We start from the raw sequence: 15,925 nt of genomic DNA, 5'->3' as shown, positions 1-15,925 counted from the left end.
TTTGTTTCAGCCCATTCACTTTGTACACGTTTTTGAGGCCTCATTTTGGTACCTTAGTAATCGTTGATCGTCGTCAAAGTTACAGAAAGCACTAACTGTAAAACAAAAATAATACTAAAATTTTTGTGTGATTATGACATCATCGACTGATTATTATTAAATTTTGAATATTTAAATGTTCCGTTAAATTTATAAAAATCCATGATATAAAATCAAGCGTGGCCCACCACAATATTCTGTTTGAAACAAGTGCCAGGATAAAATGTGGTCTTGAATTCATCTCGTGTGAGTCAAATCACGTGAATTTCCTGTCGAAACCGGAAGTGGTCTTATTGTTTAAAAGTGGTAATAGGTATCGAGTTGTTTTCAACGGTGTTAGTCTGTTGGAGTATAGTATTCTTCAAATCATCTACTGATGACGTCACCTTATTGTCGAGCCTCCTTTATCGACAGGTTAAAAATTCCGAAAAATGAATTTTGAATAGATGTCTGCGGCGAAAATTGTCCGAATCGCCTGAAAATTAATGTAGATGACCATCTTTACCCAGTCAACACGTGTCTGAAGTTTGGGGCTGATAACGTCATCAGACCGGAAGTAACAATAAAAAAATTCTTTTATTCTTCAAAATTCGGTAAAAAATCAATCGTAAGAGATATCAGCGAGAATTGTGCATCATATGACAGCTAATATATTGACCTTATGTAATGATGACGTCATCAAGAAACAAGTCACGTGACATCAAAGGTGTACTTTTTAAGGTCCCATATTTCCTGATGTACGGTACAAGTCTGATCGGGTTCAGATCTTTCAGATATCTTGAAAAGGGAGTGCTTTACAGATACATTGACCTCATGTGATGATAACATCTTCAGGAGACAAGTCACGTGACATTAAATGTGCACTTTCTAAGGCCCCATATCTCCTGAAGTAGATGTCTGATCGGGTTCAAATCTTTCCGATATCTTTAATAGGGCGTACTTTAAAGGAATTTTGACCTCATGTGATAATGACGTCATCATGAGACAAGTCACGTGATATTAAGTGCTCATAATTTTAAGTACTATATATCTCCTAAAGTGTATACATATATCTAAATTGGTTCAAGTCTTGCAGATATGTGTTTTTTAGAGGAATATTGACCTCATGTGATGATGACGTCATCAGGAGACAAGTCACGTGACAGAAAGGGCGTACTCTTTAAGGGTATGTATTTATAAGGCTAAATACATGTCTGATTGGGTTCAAATCTTACAGATATCTTGAAAAAGGAGTGCTTCGGAGGTATATTTACCTCATGAGATGATGACGCTAACAGGAGACAAGTGACGTGACATTAAATGTGCACTCTTTAAGGCCCTGTTCTCCTGAATTACATGTTTTTCTTGGGTTAAACTTTGCAGATAACTTGAAGGAAAGATGTTACATACGATAATGACTTAATGTTATGGTGCTTTAGTACAAAAGAATGCAAAAAGCCCTCTGTTCTGTTGTCAAACAGACAGATAACCTCTCTTATTTTACTCATCTTTTAACAGGCCGCACTCTGCAGTGGTTAGGGGTAGGTTTAAGGGACTTGGCACATTGGTAGCTTGAAGATACATGGAAATTCTACTTAATTTAACAAAAAAATTGAAAACTTATTAAAGATACGAAATCGTGGAGAAAAAAAGAACACCGCTTCTCGAAGGGCATTTCAATACACTGTCGGATGGCCACGCGTGCAAACGGCTCGAGTCATGGGGAACTGTAGCTAAACAGGGACGTAAGAGCGCCCCATTTCGTCGTTGTTTATACATTCCCATTATTATTTTTCCGCATTATGCTTATTGGTCTAGTGGCCCGACATCCTCGCACGCTACAGAACGCTGGCATTGTTAGCGCCCTGTGGCTAGTGAGTGGATTTTTCCTAGGAAGGTTAGGGGTAATTATCATCTACTGGTGTGGTTAACTGCAAGCTCGATCAGGCACTTAGGAACTTAATTGCTAAGGTAAATGTCCGGCTTTACTTTGCTATTATAAAATATATCCTCCAACCAATTATAATTCCCCCACCAAGAAAAAATTACGACATGTAGACTCAAGCCCTCGGCTTGTTAGTTCCAAGTATAACGTTCTTCTAGCAGAGCTAGCTACCATGTGGGTCCAGAAAAACAATTTTGTCCTGTCTTATACTTAAGACGTGTACGTACCCTATTTATGATAATCGCCCTCGACCTTGCTAGATGAAAACCGTATGCGCAACGGTTAAGACATTCCATTTCATTATTATTTCCCCAAACTATCCTGGAAAAAATACGTGGACAACTTGGCCTTGGGGGACTCGGGTAAGCGTAGCAGTTCTTTCCTCGCTTTGCACCAGTGAAGCCCGGGTTCGAGTCCCAGCTTGGCTCAGGCTTAAAGTGCATTTGGTTTCCAGTCCATACTCGCTCTCGCATCTTTTCTCTGGGTACCCCGGTTTCCTCCTGCGTCTAAAACTGGACCATCTTCTAATAACTCCGGATACCCAGCACGATATGTGGTAAAAGGGGACTCCGGTGTGATGCACAAGCTAAATACCCTAAGGCCATTGTACCTGCTTCACTTCCCCTGAAGATCTGAAAGGAATTCCAAAGATTCCGTAAACACAAAAGAAGACAAGGTGTCCTCCTTTGCCACATATCATGCATCAAATTGGAACTCCGTAAAATGATGCTGATTAATAACTTGAATGAATAAACGTATAGTTTTTGGGGCAAATGAGTTGCTGAAAGTGCCATTAAAACAAAGCAACAGCTGGGCCTTTTCTGTTGGCTGTCAAGAATCACGCAGGGGCAGCTCGATGTCTTTGTAGAAGATCGTCCCAAAGATTGGGAGCTTGACAGCGCCGTAGGTTAGTTTCAATGGCAACGTTCGTCCTCTAGGGTGAAGCAAGACCTAGTCAGCTTCGATCCACACTACTATACATTATCAGCTCGTTGATAATTGTGAAGTTGGTTGCCAGTATGTCGAATGATTGCTTATTGAGCGGTTGTAAATCATAAATTATACACCGAATCACCTACAATTCACCTGAATAAGGGATCACTTTGACTAATAAATAAACGAGACTAATCAGAAAAATCCGTCACTTGTCATTGTTGCACTTGAGTTCCGAGTCCCCCCCGCCAGACTGCCTTTAACCGGACCTGTCCCCCTTGTCACCCTCTTCAGCCGCTCGTTGGGTCGGCCGAGGGCAAGCTCAAGGTTCCGTCGACGGAGAGCGCCACAGTAAGTTGACACCAGGCGCTTAATAGTTGTTCCGAATTATCAAGTCACCTTGATGTTTGAACGCTGTAATCCAGCCGGTGTAGAGCAAGTTTTGCCAAAAAAGTTGGCGTAACTTGGACTCCTCAGAATCGGTGGTTCAGCGTAAGTTGCATCAAAGATAATGACCCCAATACACACACAGTGTGTACAAAACTGACCTTTACCTCCGGACGCATTTTATTCAATTTGACCAGAAGCGTTAGCACCTTGCATGTCCTTCACGTGTGCAAGTTCCTGGAGACACGTGCACATCATACTGAACGGCCAAAAAAATCCTAGATCCGCCCATGAGTTGTTTATATGTCCAGTTGTTCTGTGAAGTATGATACTTTAAGACAAACTGGGAACCTGGGACTGTCCAAATTTCACCTCTATATGCATTAACATGGTGAGAAGCTACAAGTTCCAACACATGACTACATGGTTGATGACTAGGCAAAAGGGCCGACTTCTTGTCCACTTGTGGCAGCATGCCGAAGAACCCATCTTTAACAGTTAGATCGATTATTTTTTCCTGTATATGTTAGATATCAAATGTGAAAAACACAACTTAAATCTTCTCGACTACAGAAGAGCATGGTATGTTTTTCGACGTTAAAGGTTTCCTTAGATGGAATACACTAGATACCTGACCAGGTGATCTTCTCGCAAAGAAAATCGTGCGTGCCATCGGTTGTTACGTCCGTCTTTGAGGAGACTGAAAGTTATCAGGATAAACTGAAGCAATACATCGAGCTGTTGAGTAAATATTTCTTGCTTATACAGTCACTGTTGTGCTCATTGATATGTCTCATATTACGTAGGGTATCGGTCCAAACAAAAATGTTGGCAGGAGTGGTAGATTTTAAGATGTCTCTGTCGTGATAAAATGTGTGTTTATGTTTCAGCCTGTCTTTAAATTGGACTTAACGACTTTTGAAGGCCTTCCACGCATCTTATACCTCAAGCAGTCCGGGGTTTCGGAGTTCCTATTAGCTTTTACTTTAATGTGTTTACCAGAAACCTCTTCAGGTTACATTACGTCATTTTATGTGCATTTTGAAAGTGTTACCCTTAGACAGTAAAACATTCCGGATACTCCTGAAGACCTTTTCAGTGTTCGTTTCGGTTGAATGCTTGGAAGCTATTCTGGAAGTTGTTTCCAAATAGGAGTACATGGAGAAACCCTTTCAAGTATTGGTGTATGTTAATGCTCAAAAAGTCATTGCACGCAGTGGAAATTGAGCTGAGTAATGGCAAGTCGCTTTCTTCATAGTTTGCTTCAGTTTGTAACAATCAAACATATTTTTCAAAGACTGTAGGTATATTGTTTACTTCTTAAGTACACAAAGAATAGAACGACTCTGATTTTAAAAAATAGTGGATGGCCCGATTACGTCTGTTCCAGGGCGAAAATCCAAAATTTATTCCATCTCCCCGGCGCAAATCAATTTTTGAAATAGTTGTTCACGGTACCCGCCGCTACATCTGATTCGAACCAGCCAGCCGACACCGGCAAGCTCGATGGTCAGTGGTAAAGACGTCCACACTAGTAAGCAGGTGGTCGTGGGTTTGAGTCCCATCCAAGTACGCTTGTGTTTTTTTCACAAGCCCACGGGGTATACAAAAATATACAGTGTTAAAATATACACGTCGGGCAGGGCGAAAATCCAAAATTAATTCCATTTTCCCGGCGCAAATTCTATTAATTAATTAATTTCAGTATCTCAATGAAGTTTTCAAGTTCCAAAAGTGGAAAGAGTTAACAGAAAACCTTACTTATAATTTCAGTCTGGCCAACTGACGAATTTTCATTAACTAAGTCAGGAGTAGGACTCGTTGTGTACTTGACATGTTGTCAGATAGTCGTGTTTTGAGTTTAGCTTGATGTTGCATGTCAATTAATGGCGGAGTTCAATTTCAATCAAAATGACATTTACGATTATTTCAAATGATTGTTCAGCCTTGTATGCAAAATTATTAAGCGTTACACAAAATGCAGCCTTAATAAACGGATAAAGAAAGTTGCAGATTATATCGGCTGTCAATTTATAATTATAATCTGGCTGAAAAGAAACTAGTTTCTTGCCAGAAGAGATATACATCGAAACTGTGATAAGCAAAGAACACAGTGTTCAGCTGTTATTTATGCCTACATTCCCAGGAATAGGAGAGGTGCTGATATGGTTCCTGCTTGCAGTTTTATTGTTACACATATTTGCAAACTTTATATTACTCTTATATGGATTCCCGTGGTCCAAAAGTCTGTAGTTTTGAGAAAAGACGAAAGTTTCCAAAATGAAATAACACTGATAAGTTAAATATTGTTTCTGATGTTCCGAGGGCATGAGGGTGCGTGAAGCAGTGATGATTGATTCTAAATATCTTTTGTTTGGCCAGGGGGGGCATAACCACATTTTCGGGAGGGCTTTTTGTGGATGGGCAAAGTTTTTTTCGAGATTTTTCTTCAATGCAACCTTACAGACGTGTTGATGCATTTTACATGCTTATGAAAGGAAGGAGAGGGAATTAGACCATTTGTTTTTTGCTCAGGAAGGGCATAATCGGGCCCACATACCCATCCCATGCTCCAGCCTTGGGTGCAGCCTATCAGAGTAAACCTGATTTACCTGAACCTAATTTTCTATACGTTTCTGAGTCGTATTCTGCCGTGATTCTTTTTGCCTCTCCTTTGAACAGATGGAAGAACCCTAAAATAATATTTGAAGTGAAATTGCAATTCCTTTTTTTTTCTTTTACAAGAAACACGGAGACTGGATGGTTGGGATATGAGTTCTGTAAGAGTTCGGTTACAGTCTCATGGCATATCGGACTCCAAGTGTGGCGAAAAGGCAATAAAAAAAGGCGATACTAACTTCTGCCTCATATCTAAAAACAGTTAACCAAAAGCAAAATCTGACTGTACGATTTCAAATGATAGACTACACTGGAGGCTTCAAGCAGACATAATATAATCTCCCTGGTACAAACGAAGAATACAAAAAAGAGACAATGTGGGTGTCCGTCTTTTAAACTAAATTTTTCATGATCACTTTTTGGTCCTTAGGCCTATTTATCCAACACATGTTAGCTTTCATAATTCTAAGCATTCGCTTAGAAAAAAGATGTAATTTTCTTTATAGCTTATTAAGCAACAGTGTCATGTTCGCGATTGATAGACATAATTTGTGGCCTTGCAAAAACTTGTTAAGCAATTCCACATCTTGTTTCTGAACAGAGTATTGTGACGTTTTATTCCCACGAGCCAGCCTAGGTCTCGTCAGTCTGGGCGAACTGTTTCCAACAGTGGGAAAAGTCACCTGACCTAAACCTAAACTATCTGCCTTGGCCCTTGAGTTTGACGAGCAGTCTAAGGTCCAGGGGTTAGGGGTCGTTTTGGCGGAGATATACCACCGATCGGTAATTGATTTGGTGACCCGGTCGACTGACACAACAATGAGCATGTGCGTAAACAGGATATCACTGGCAAGAGTAGCAGGGAACGGGGGATTCTGACCCAGCCCCTTGGTCTAGGAGGAACTTCCCCCAACCCCCGGGACTTACCCAAAACTCGTGACTTCCCGAACCAGAACTCGTGACTCCCAGACAAAAAGGGACTTCCCTACTTCCCAGAAAACCCCGCTCTCCCCCCAAGCTTTGAGAAAAAAATGAGATAAATTTCGAAGACCCCAATATAAAACAGAGACATGAATACGAAACGGAAAAATTTACTCTCCCCCGAAGCTTTGAGAAACAATGAAATAATTTATAAAAACCTATATATAAATAGAGACATAAATAGAGACACTAAACCACAACGTCGTCCTATATTATCAGACTTTGGGCGATTGAAAAAAAAATTATCCAACTTTGTCAAACAATTTAACATTCCATTACCGCCACCCACTAAAAAAAGTCACACTATTAGCCCGAGCTCGTACGAGCGATTCAAGCGAGGCAACAGCAATTTAAAAATCTCACGATACAGTCGTATCATCAGCTTTCAAAAATAGCAAAAGACAATGACATAGCAAGATCTGATCACTGCAATAAAATCACACATTAAACTGGAAGTGATTGAGGAGGTAAACATCCGAAGAATCAGGCGCTTTCAAGGTAACTACAGAAATTCACTTTTCAGAGATTCACTTTTTTTTTTATTTTGAAAACAGTATATCCAAGGCAAAGCATTAGCGGCTATTCATACGCGGTAGTTAGATGCGACGGAACGTGCACGAGTCACGAAACTTATAGAGGCCAAGATGCAGCCGTTAAATTTGTACAATCGTGGACACGTTTGTTCGCACGAGTCACAAAAAGCAACGACGAATGCAACGTGTGCCGGATTTGCGAAAATCCCATCTAACTGACCAAAGAATTCCAATGCCGATGCTTAATCCCAACAAAACCAAAACCTAAAGGCCAGAAAGCGGCTTTTAGTCCCCTAAACGGTCGTGGTTTCAGAGACTACATTTGTATGAATTGCGAAAAACCCATCAACAAGTTTCGCAAAGTTAGAGATCACTGTCACGTAACGGGCAAATATAGAGGTCCTGCACTCGCCCATTGCAATTTCAAGTTAAGAGTCGTGCCCAATCAAACGCCTGTCTCCGTGATTTTACAAAACTTGGAGAAATACGACGCGCATCTAATTATGCGGGGAACCAGAGCATTTGACGGTAGTAAAATCAAAGTCATTGCAAAAACTCCGAAAATTATATTTCGTTTAGACTCGTTTCATTTCGTGGCTGCGTCCTTAGATCGATTGACCAAAAACTGCTCTTCCGAAGAGTTTAACCTGCTCTGTGAAAGGTTCTCAGACCTCACGCACCTGCTTTCAGAAAAGGGTATTTACCCTTACGAATATATAGACTCTTTCGATCGATTTGAAGAAATAAAACTGCCTCCTCAAGACGCTTTTTATAGAACGTTAAAGCAGCAAACCGTTATGAAAGAATATACAAGAGCCCAAAATGTGTGGCAAGTCTTCAACTGCCAAAATCTCGGAGACTACCACGATCTATACGTAGAAATGGACACGCTGTTGATGACCTGCGTATTTGAAAACTTTTGTAAAGTGTGTCAGAAAAACTACAGTTTAGACCCGGCCAATTATTATACGTCGCCTGGCCTATCGTGGGATGCTCTTTTAAACACTCTGGCGTGGAACTCGAGCTTTTGACAAACATTGACAAACATTTGTTCTTCGAAAGGGCCAAAAGAGGAGGCATCTCGAGCGTCGGGGCAGAACGTTTTGCCAAAGCTAGTAGTCCAGATTTAAAAGACTACGATCCAAACAAGCCAAAGTCTTACATTATGTATGTGGACGCAAATAATTTGTACGGTTGGCCCATGAGTCAGCCGTTACCCGTCAAAAGCTTTCGGTGGGTTTAAGACACGGCTAACTTTACTTCCAAGCACATTTCAAAACTTTTCCCGAAACCTTCGAAAGGCCATATGCTCGAAGTAACTTTAGACTACCCAAAATACTTGCACGACAAGCACAACGATTTCCCACTTGCACCCGAAAATATTTTGGTTCCCAACGAATGGCTCTCTGACTGTCAAAAAGACTTGATACAGAGCGGACAAAGGGTTACCTCCATAGACAAGCTCGTATCGACTCTGGGCACCAAACACAAATATGTGGTTCACTATCAAACGTTGCAAAAGTACTTGTAACTAGGTTTACAGCTAAAGGAAGTTTACCGAGCAATGTCTTTTAATGAAGCTCCTATAAATTTCCCCTGCAGCATGTTCAACAAGAAAGTGTCATACGTTGAGATACGTTTTACGTGTTTCTTAACGTGGGCCATTAAACAAGTATTCACTTAAATATTAATTCGTGTTTCAGCTTTAATGTTACCTATTGAATTATTTTGCCAAGTAGAGGATACACCTTGTGCCACCGCTTTGTACAAACTACATGTGTTTCTTGGCTTCAGGTTGCAATAGCACAATGATAGTGTAGCTGTCTCGTATTTGCCGACTAGTTTGAAGTACGTTACCTAAAAAACATCCCCTACACGTTTCATACTCAGGGTAAGTACTACTCCTCCAATGGCAAATCCATCTTGCTTGATGTGGCTAATTTCCGAGCGCACCTGGTCTCAGAGCCAGCCCACCTCGGCGTAGAAACCTTGACGCTCGGTGGTACTGCATCGCCTGTGCCTGTTTCATTTGATATAATCGGTATAGAGGAAGCCGTCAGTGTCGAACACTGGCAACTGTTGGAACAATATGTTTTCGGGCGTCTTTGCTCGGTGGATGAAGACGTGGATTTTTCAGCTAAAAAGCAAATCAGGTTGAAGCTTTGAAAGCTTACCCCTACTGGCACAATGCATGAAAATCGTTCAGTAAGTATTGAGATGCTGATGTTTGTCATGGTAGCCTCCCAGTTGTCCAAAGTGCCATCATCTGGCCAGCTGGTACTTACAGCTTGCCCATGACCAACGGCTTGTATGGCTGCCACAATTCGGCTTTCTTCTGGAGACCGGCCGAAGGATTCAGGACACCCAAGATCTATTTGCCAGCAACGACTGGTCAGACCCCTGCCATCTCCTTGGCCCTTACGCGATAAACAACGTTCAACCGAACTTTTGTAGTAAGACAGACATCGTACTGTCTGAGGACGACATGACGGAATGGGATCCCGACGAGTACTGCATATTCAAGAAGGAACCTGTCCAGTTGGTGAGGAAATAATCCTCAATAAAAACCAATCATCTATTCAAGCTACAAAATGAAATGAATCTTCCAAGATTTTTCTCACCTATTCACGATCTCTAGCTAGTGTGGACACTTAAGAACCACACCTCGTCCAAAAGAGATTGACTCCATGGTTTACCCGCAAACCCATTTCTCATATAGACCTTTTTCCAGTGATGTTACGATCATGCTGGACCGTTGATGTGTTGTGATGGTAATGCTGCATAGTGTTGTTATGGTAATCTACCTATTCAAGATAAACTGGTCAAACATGCAGCGTTCGCACGTGCGCTTGCTCGTGGTTGAAGCTGTCCGTAGGAATATAATTATGCGATCTCCGTGGCCAAGGCGGTCCACATATGGTGGTGTTGTTTACTTTTAGTCACGTAGGTCAAAGGTCTATATGATAGGAGTAGGCTTCTTTCTAGAATTGACACAGTGTACATTCCCATGCAACTACACATGCTGATGGATATTTGTTTGTTACGTCGTTTTTATATATGTACTTGGATGTACTGTATTGTGTTTTGACAGCAGCTCGAGACTTTGGGGCTTAATCACATGCATGCTCAGGCCGTCGCCAGTAAACCTCGCTCTAGAGCTCATCACTACCTGAGCTACCACACCGGGTTAATTTACCAAAGTGCATATGTTATATTTCAATTGCATGTTTAGCAAGTGCTGAAATGATAACCGATGAATCAATAAGAGTTAATGCTTGATGGCATATCCGGTGTCCGACCCATCCCAGGGGGAATGCTCTTGGTGCCTCATCATCCAATACTTTAGGATTGACCTACCACCCCACCACCAGGGGTGGCCTAGATATTATGATAGTGTACAAGATTGGTACGTCAATTCAGGCACAGACATAATTATGGTGCCACAAACTTGTAAAAAACACACACAAAGGACAGGAAAGTGAAGTAAATGTCAATTTACTGTACAATTCAGCAGATTCTGCCCTGGCTCTTTATAAGACATTCGTTGATACTCTGTTTTCATCTGTAGAAAGCCATCACGTGGCTGGTCTTAAATGGTTGATGAAACACGAGCCAGCAACAAAAGTACATGACATACTGTGTATTTCTAAGTCCGCGCCACCATGCCTTCGCTACTTTGGGTAAGTCACAATTTCGAAATGTATTTATTTTAATAAAACTACATTGCCCCCTCCCCGAGAGGGTTTATTTGGGGGTTGGTAATTAGGGATAAGTTAAGTTTAAATAGATGAACCGTAACTTAAAAAACAAGAAACAAACGGAAACTCCTTGCCCAAACATAAAAACGTGATGTAAAATATCGTCTGCTTCCCCATTTCCATCTTGCTTGGACGTTACAGTTCCCGAAAGTATATATTTTAATCAAAGAAGCTAAAATATTCCACTGAAGTCAGTGACGATGACCCTCACTTCGGTCTTGGTCATTATTAGCTTGCAATCAAACACACTTTTTAAAGACCAGCCAAATACATTCACTTTAGTCTGGTGCTTGAAATAACGGAGGTTTTATAAGCACACCGTTAGAAAGCGAAAACGTTTAGCTCTAAACGCGGTGTGCCGATGTAGACAGTAAATCTTTCCCCTGGTAAAAGTGTCCGGGGGTTAGATTTACCTAGGCAAAAGTGTCCCTCCCCCGACCTGGTAAATGTGCCCCCCTCCAGGTTATTCTGTCCCCTCCAGGTAGTTTTGCCCCCCTCCCCCGTTTTGCCACACAGAAGTTATTTTTGTGTTAGGTTGATGAATTTAGTCCACATGAAGTACTATAAGGTTTTTTAGCCCTTCATCAAGTTGTAAAAGGGCGGGTATGAGACTTAAAATCAACTGAGCTGTATTTCTGCAAAAATCGAATAAGGGGGCAGTCCGTATTCTGCAGACTTCTCGCACACGTAGTAATTCTCAGTCTCGAGGCGCGGCATGGTGTAGCTCTGATTTGTTGAGGAAGAAAAAAACCGCGCAAATCTCGACACTGGCATCATTCCATATCGCCGCGCTGCAGCCCGCCAACAATGTTGAAAGTACTTCAAGTTACAGTGATAGCGTCCACGTTCGCGTCAAGCTATAGCTGCTAGCCCTCAAGCACAATAAATTCAGACAAATACAACTTCTGTGCGTGCGACTCGGTCACTATGGATGCTGCTTTCAGTATAGCCTCCCCCATCCAATAGCCGTGCTTTAACGTAGCGAGCATTCCAGGAAAAACATGTCTGTCTATACGTCGTGCGAAAACAGTGGAATCAGGGTATGGGTGATAGACTTTGTGACGTTGCACAGGGACACATTTCTTGGGGGGGGAGGACAAATTTATCTTTGGGCAGGGGGCAAAATTACCAGGAGGGGGACAGATTTACCCAGATAAATCTGTCCCCAGACACATTTATTAGTGCGAGATCCAGCACCAATGTTCTGGGGACCGTTACCAGGGGACAGTCTAACCATTTACACCGGCTGGTGTTTCGTTGATGGTATGCGGTTACCTTTAGGATGGGCTCTAGAGGGCAGGCGTCGAAGGGGATTTAAAGATGGCAGCGCCCAGCTTGATTTTGATTGCTTTAGCGATAACGACGGAGATGCTGAGTTCATACAGCTTCTCTTAGCAAGGCACTGTTATCAAGAAGAGTTAAACTTATACAACCCTGCCTGGCCAAGGGTGGACTAGCGGTACAATGGTGTGTACATGTCGATGCTATTTGTGTGGTTTTGGGGAGATTTGCGTAGGTCTATCCATGCTGCCATTCAGACCCTTATCAACTCTTTCGTTCATAATTAACCAAACTGCTGACATTCTGTACAGTTCCCATTGTCATCGTTTCTTTCGAGAACCCCAAAACAATTTGGTTTTGATGAAAATGAGTATCAAAATTAGTTCAGAAGCAGATACATCAATCGTGTTTTGTGTTTCAACGGTGATTTGTAAGTATCCAAGCGCCCTCTTGCGCTCTCCGTTTGTCGTTACTAAAGTTCGACCACCCGGCAATTGCAACGTTGCAACATGCACGCAGAGTTTCTGGCGAACGGTTGTAGTCGGAACTGTTTCGTGAAACCGATGACCACTAACATTGTGTCGTTGCTTGCATCTTTTGTTGAGCTCATGGCCAATCACATCTGCATGGTGCAATAATTTCCTCTGAAGCTGTGAAAATTCTACTGGATACCAGGGATGCGACCGTGCCCCTTCCCCCGTTTGAAATGATGGAAACGATAGTCTACCCATCCATCGTTCGCATGACAATGGCCAAATATGGCCATCGCTCGAACCTGCCCCATATTTTGACCCTCTGCACAATATACCACTGACATGCAATTCGAAGCGCTTTGTCGTTCCTCGCAGCTGCACAATGCACCAGGGGTAATTTGAAACGCATTCCTGAAATGTACTGCCCTATTTCTTGGAAAGTATGAAAGCATGGCTAAGTCACTCGATTACTTGTCCTCAATGCGGCTAGTCGTTTGTTGTGTCCCAGGCAGTTTTATTCAGCACTTGTGTTGGCGGTGCAGTCGAGTCCATTACGAGTCCCTTCACAAGTCCAGTCGTAGGCCTAAGTCCATTCTCAAGACCAGTCGTGACGGGGTTAGCAATGACAAACTCAATCATTCATATTGAATTTCTCTAAATGTGGCTGGCAAAGTACACGTAAATGTGACAGAATTCGAAAAGGAAAGACTGGGAGAACACCGGGCAAATAAGTTGTAGCTTAAGTAATTCTTTAATGACACCCACCTTAGAAATTACCACAGGGGCAGGTCAAAAGAGTGAAACACAACCAAAACCCTTTACCTCAAAAGACAAAAGAATAAATTTGTGAGATGTTTGAAAAATTTATAAGGAATACTCCATGTGAACTGATTGTCTTTGTGCATTCTGCATCACTCAATTCACGTAATTATTATTTGTGAGACGGGAACGCATAATTCGATTTGCGATGCGTTCGTAAATTATATTTAAAAGTACCATTCGCATTGTACACGTTGAAAACCGTGTTTTGAATGAAGGGAATTTTAATAAAGGCTACAATATCTGGGGATATCGCCTTTAAAAATTTCAAAAATGAACTGAATTAACTTCATTAGTTCATAAGTTCATTATCAAATATTGAAATCTGTTCCGACAACTGTCATATACCTTAAAAATCAACAAATATCGCGAGTCCAGGTTGGCATACTTAAATGCTAAACTGCCACTCAGAATTATTTTCGATGCAAACTTGAAATTTGATTCGACATCACAATTTAGTAGATACGGTTACTTTTAAAGATACCCTGAACTTCAAAAAGCCCTTGTTAAATAAAACAATTCATAACTTGAAATACTTTCTGAATGAACTACGACATAAGCGAATGAAAAGAAACCTATACTTGCCTACTGGGATGATATTTAAAACTAAATGATCAATTGAAAGCCAATCTAATCGCAAAAACTGTGTATGGTTGTTAAGCACTTTTCAACGCGCTTTCATAAACATATATGCAGAATATTATTGAAGTTTTGATGGATGTTTAAGCCATTGAACAGTGAGGTTTAGGAATTGGAATCTTATGTTTAGCATCAAAACATGTTGGCAAAGCAATAGCAACACCGTGTTGAATCGCTACCACCAGAGTTTTGCGAATGCTGTCGACTAGTAGCTCAACGAAAAGACTATTTCCAGATTCTTTTGTCATTCAGATGCGCCACATTCAGGAGAAATCGAGCTGCATAAGAAAAGAAAGATGCACGTTTTAATCTCGTCTATACTGAGTTCCATCATACAGGGATTTATTCTCCAAACATTACAAAACATATATTACGGGAAATACACCTGACGCATTATAAGGGTCTGAAAAATCAGTTGGAACTAGTCTGATGTACGCAAAGGTCTACATCTGAGCCAAAGGAAGTACGTACATGTATCACATGGCCCTTCCTGTACGCTTATGTCATCGATAGCTATGTCGCTCAGGAAACTCAAGCCGCATTCAGCTACGAAAGTAATCTGTACGTAGAATCCAAATGCATGTCAAGATGTCGTTAGTTCAAACTGGTTTGTGAACAATGATGAGGTTATAACAAACAATTTCGCGCAGAGCCAGAAAAGTTCTTTAATAAGGCGCAGGCGAGGGCATAAAGGGATCCCACTACGACGCGTTTAGAATCGATCTGCGCACCTCTGCATTTGAAAACGAGGCTGTAAATGTCAGCTACACATGCACGTCGACAACAGTACGGCGAGACATACACGATACGTATGCACCGTCTGCCACAAAGAATTAAGATGAGACGATTGAAAGTAAGGAGTTCAGACACAAAAAATGCATTTTAATTTCAGATTTTTGAGGCTGCAAACTTTGGTGGAAGAGTCTTTCAGGATGACTCGCAGTGTTGTAGTCGAGACCAACACAAGACCAACACAAGACCCGTAGTCTAGACTCAAGTCACAAACTATTAAAATGAAGTGCAAAAAAAGTATTCCTTTGTCATTGTTCACCCTGTTACTTGTGACTGGTCTTGTGCATGGTCTTGTGTCTGGTCTTGTATCCGGTCTTAAGTCTTGTGATGGTCTCGATTACAACACTGATGACTCGATCCTAGGCCCATTGTCGCTTATATATAACGTTACTCCCTGGTCTGAGGAAACGTAGAAAACCTCCACTTTGACTTTCCTCCTTCTAGTTGCCAATCGTTTTGCTGAATAACTTGGAATTCAAATGGTAGTATTCTTTCATGATAGTTCGACTGAGTCTTTGTGAACAATTTCGTCGTCATGAAATTCTGTCCGATTCTGGCTGCATCAGTTTTGAGCTATGTGTATGTAGCCAGAATATAAGATTCGTAACATCAAAAGAAAAATAACGGCGATTTATCGCGAACTAACGTACCTGTGATGCGCATGTATCTGCATTTAAACTGCTTGCACTGTGTCGAGTCCGCGGGCGCTCGACGAAGTTTAGCACAAAGATCCTTGGTTACGCGAAC

At 41.5% G+C, this 15,925-nt stretch overlaps 2 protein-coding genes across 6 annotated transcripts in view; one reads left to right on the top strand and one right to left on the bottom strand.

Annotated features, from left to right (window-relative positions):
* LOC110990282 (uncharacterized) overlaps window positions 1-15,925 on the top strand; it is a 93,492-nt gene that overhangs the window by 31,313 nt on the left and 46,254 nt on the right. For all 3 annotated transcript variants that reach the window (XR_015427869.1, XR_015427870.1, XR_015427871.1), the window contains exon 4: window positions 10,985-11,096. The gene's annotated coding sequence lies outside the window, so the exon portion shown is untranslated. The remainder of the gene's footprint in view (window positions 1-10,984; window positions 11,097-15,925) is intronic.
* LOC110990279 (MAM and LDL-receptor class A domain-containing protein 1-like) overlaps window positions 13,657-15,925 on the bottom strand; it is a 44,331-nt gene continuing 42,062 nt past the window's right edge. For all 3 annotated transcript variants that reach the window (XM_087146817.1, XM_087146821.1, XM_087146818.1), the window contains 2 exons: window positions 14,858-14,945; window positions 13,657-14,664 (listed from right to left, as the gene is read on the bottom strand). In XM_087146817.1, coding sequence (XP_087002943.1) covers window positions 14,612-14,664; window positions 14,858-14,945 — 141 coding nt within the window. In that variant the 3' untranslated portion in view covers window positions 13,657-14,611. The remainder of the gene's footprint in view (window positions 14,665-14,857; window positions 14,946-15,925) is intronic.

This window comes from Acanthaster planci, linkage group LG15 (genome assembly GCF_054643075.1).
Source record: "Acanthaster planci isolate LZ-2023a linkage group LG15, COTS_SCS, whole genome shotgun sequence".
NCBI classification, from domain to species: Eukaryota; Metazoa; Echinodermata; class Asteroidea; order Valvatida; family Acanthasteridae; genus Acanthaster; species Acanthaster planci.
Note: the sequence above shows the minus strand (reverse complement) of the source record. Positions and strands in the feature narration are given on the sequence as shown.